This window comes from Palaemon carinicauda, chromosome 31, assembly GCF_036898095.1.
Source record: "Palaemon carinicauda isolate YSFRI2023 chromosome 31, ASM3689809v2, whole genome shotgun sequence".
NCBI lineage: Eukaryota > Metazoa > Arthropoda > Malacostraca > Decapoda > Palaemonidae > Palaemon > Palaemon carinicauda.
In genome coordinates, this window is record NC_090755.1 from 69,199,527 (window position 1) to 69,203,309 (window position 3,783).

The window sequence follows — 3,783 nt, forward strand, 5'->3', positions numbered from 1 at the left end:
GGAAAGCGAAGGATCCGTCCCACTGAGGACAGCTTCGGTCTCCTCAGAAAAACTGTTGATTTCCTCCTGGTCCAAGACAGGCTCGAGTGCCTCACTATTCCTCCTTGGCCCAGAATTTCCTCATCAGTAGTCCACCTCCCAAAATGAGGCGTAGTCCCTCCAGTTCCATCAACTGGGGCTGCTGGTCCTGAAAACCGTCTTCAGGAGAGGGACCCCCAAGTAGATATTTCTTCCCGTACTCGCTGATAGCTCTCATTGCGTGGTTTGTGAACATCTTCGTTGCAAAACTCAGAATGCAGATCACTTGACTTTGATCAGGTATAATTTGAAGAAATCGAAGTAGGTCTTCGTAGAAATAGCGACTCCGAGATTGAAAGCGTTTTGAAGACTGGAGACCTCTTCGTTGACTTCTAGATCGTCTCCTGAAACTGATTCCGATTATAATTCGAATGAGAGCGAGACTTTGAAGAGGTCTTCGTTCGATTTGAGAAAAATCCTCACTTGGTTTTCACCGAAACTTGGTAGTAATTTCTTTTCCCCGAAGGAAATAGATAGATATATAGATTAGATAGATGGAATTGTATTCATAAGAAAAAGTAAAAATTCTTAATGAGGTTTGAATGAAGACTTGGATGAGAACGGTCTGCTCTGAAGCTCTGAAGACATCGTTGGGTCGGAGAAGAATCTTCATCATGTCTTCACCGAAGATTTCTTTCTGCTCCTGTAGAATGTTTGCGTTTTTCTCACCTCTTTTTTTTTCCTTTTTTCGAAAAGACGTTTCTAATATCTCCATTGAATATTTCCTTCGGAATTTCTTTTTCCCGAAGGAAATCTTGAAAAAATCTTACAAAAAAAAAAAAATGATATAATAAACTGTTAATTTCTTCTTTGCTTGGTTCCATTTCATCATGTAGCTGGGAGTACCTATTTTGTATTGCTAAACTAAACTAATCAGATTTTTCTCTTATTACAGGAGTGTTTATTTTCTTTCTTGAAATTATTTTTTCTCTCTCTTTCTTTAGATCTAAAAAAATTTTGCTTCCTACCATTCTATGATCGCTTGACTTTTAACTTGTTTAAACCCTGTTACATCTAACTAAATTGACTTTCTCACTGAGAATAAAATCAATATAATTTTTCGTTTCTCCATTTGGGCTTCTCCATGTCCATTTTCTATTTTCCTTGCCATAAAAGGTGTTCATGATTTTAAAATATTTTCTTTTAGCAAATTCTACAAGCATGTCTCCTCTTGTCATTCCTTGTGCCTACTCCAAATTTAACTACTGCTGATTCTCTTGTCTTCTTTTGACCTAATTTAGCAACACAAATGTAATAAGTCATGTTTTTCATAGATATCTCTAGATATCCATAAAAAGTTTCCATTTCTTCCATTGTATGGGATATTGTTAATTATCTCTCTCTCTCTCTCTCTCTCTCTCTCTCTCTCTCTCTCTCTCTCTCTCTCTCTCTCTCTCTCTCTCTCTCTCTCTCTCTCTCTCTCTCTCTCCATATATATAGATATATATATATATATATATATATATATATATATATATATATATATATATATATATACATATATATATATGTGTGTGTGTATGAAAAATAGTGAAACCTCATTATTTTGGACGTTCCCATGTATTAACCATTGTAAAATTGCAATCAGATGTGGGGAAGCTTATTCTCAAATATATTTTATTCCAAATAATTCAAATAAACAATAAGGTTCTTCAACGAATTTTGAAAATAAATATTTGTCAATGACAGATTTTATTCTAGATAATGAAAGCAAAGGAGAAAAAAGTCACAATTATGATATACAGTAGAGGCTGAACAATTTTAACGTTGTTAAGGATCTTGATATATTTTATATTCATTATTTCTCATGCAGTTTATTTGTTTCCTTATTTCCTTTCCTATAGGCTATTTTTTCTTGTTGGAGCCCTTGGGCTTATAGCATCCTGCTTTTCCAACTAGGATTGTAGCTTAACTAGTTGTAATATTAGCAGCAAAATTGACAATAATAATTATTAGGAAGTTCATTATTATGACTAAAAACGTAATGAAAAATTTAATGCGCACCAGCAATTTTATGGGTCTTTCTTGAATTATTATTATTATTATTATTATTATTAGTAGTAGTAGTAGTAGTAGTAGTAGTAGTAGTAGTTATTTTACCGGCGATACATTCTACTTTAGAGGAGAATATCAGTAGACAAACCATCCCTGAATGGTAGAGAAAAGGCACATCTCATTCCTGGACTCTTTTGATCTCCAAGACTCCCTCAAGATAAACATTTTACTTGAGACATAACGTCTACCACCCCCCACCCCCAGAAAAAAATTGGGTGCCATGTCAAAGAAAGATAAACAGCTTGTTCACTGGCTTCGTATTCTCTCTCTCTCTCTCTCTCTCTCTCTCTCTCTCTCTCTCTCTCTCTCTCTCTCTCTCTCTCTCTCTCTCTCTCTCTCATTAGAGGATTTTTTTCGCGAGAATCTGTCTTTAAAATGCTCCCATCATGCATGTTATCAAATATCCCTCTTCTTGCATTGCCTTTATTCCTCAAATACCATACCACAACCTTCCTGATTCTCAATATGATAAGTTGAAAAAGATTTTGATCGTAAGTTAACATTTTTAGTTAGTTTTCGTTTATCTGAGATATTGTAGATAGTGGTACTGATAATGACATGCTTGTAAGTGTCATAGTTAGTTAGGCCAAAACTCACTAGGCCAGGCAGTTCAGCCGAGCATTATTTTGTCAGGCAATTAAGCCAAGCATCAATATGCCCTGCAGGTAAGCCAAGCATCATTAGGCTAGGCAGTTAAGCTTAGCGTCCTTAAACCTCAAAGAAAAGAAAAAAAAATATATGCCAGGCAGTTAAGACAAGCATGATTAAGCTAGGCAGTTAAGCCTGGCATCCTTAAACCTAAAAAAAAAAAAAAAAAAAAAATTTGCCAGGCAGTTTTGATAAGCATCATTAGCCTAGATAGTTAAGCCTGGTATCCTTAAACCTAAAAAAAAGAGAAAAGAAAATATGCCAGGGAGTTTTGGTAAACATCTTTAGCCTAGGCAGTTAAGCCTGGCATCCTTAAACCTAAAAAAAAAAAAATAATGCCAGGCAGTTTAGACAAGCATCATTATGCTAGGCAGTTAAGCCAATCATCATAAGCCTAGGCAGTTAAGCCTGACATCCTTAAACCTAAAAATTAAAAGATTAAAAAATAATATTCCTTTCACAAAAATAAAAATACCGGTATATTCCTTTTACAAAATATGCGACGTTGCTATGAAATAAAAAATATTCCTTCCACAAAATAACATAAGAATATATTCCTATTAAAAAAGGTTATAAAATAATATTCCTTTCACAAAATAAAATAAAAAAAAAATATATTCCCTTGGCAAACAAATAAAAAATATTCCTATGACAAAATTTTTTTTTTTTTTTTTGGTTTTAATTTTTTATTTTTTTTTTCTGTGTCTAATTTCTGACATCCTAATTATTTTGGATATTCTCCTCAGTTCGTTCGTTATGAGCCTTTTTTTCGTCTGTTTCCAAAACTGGGACTATGGGTCCAAGGGGGCCCCAAGAGTAAGAGGCCTTGTGCCATTTTGGTTTCTTCTTCTTTGGCTTCCTTATCAAAAGATTTCTTGAGGGTTCTCCTTCGCCTCCTTGATTTTATTCCTTCACAACGACTACTTTCTTGTCATCTTCTGCTGGAGTTTCACAACCTTCTACGACTGAAGTTTTATCAAGTCCGCATTCTTCCTTTCCTGA

General features: G+C 34.6%; 1 protein-coding gene across 1 annotated transcript in view; it reads right to left on the minus strand.

Moving 5' to 3' along the window:
• Window positions 1-3,684: 3,684 nt before the first annotated feature.
• Window positions 3,685-3,783, minus strand: part of LOC137624784 (uncharacterized) — a 1,386-nt gene continuing 1,287 nt past the window's right edge. The window contains exon 1 of the mRNA XM_068355736.1: window positions 3,685-3,783. This exon is cut by the window's right edge and continues 1,287 nt beyond it. Within this exon, the coding sequence (XP_068211837.1) occupies window positions 3,685-3,783 (99 nt within the window).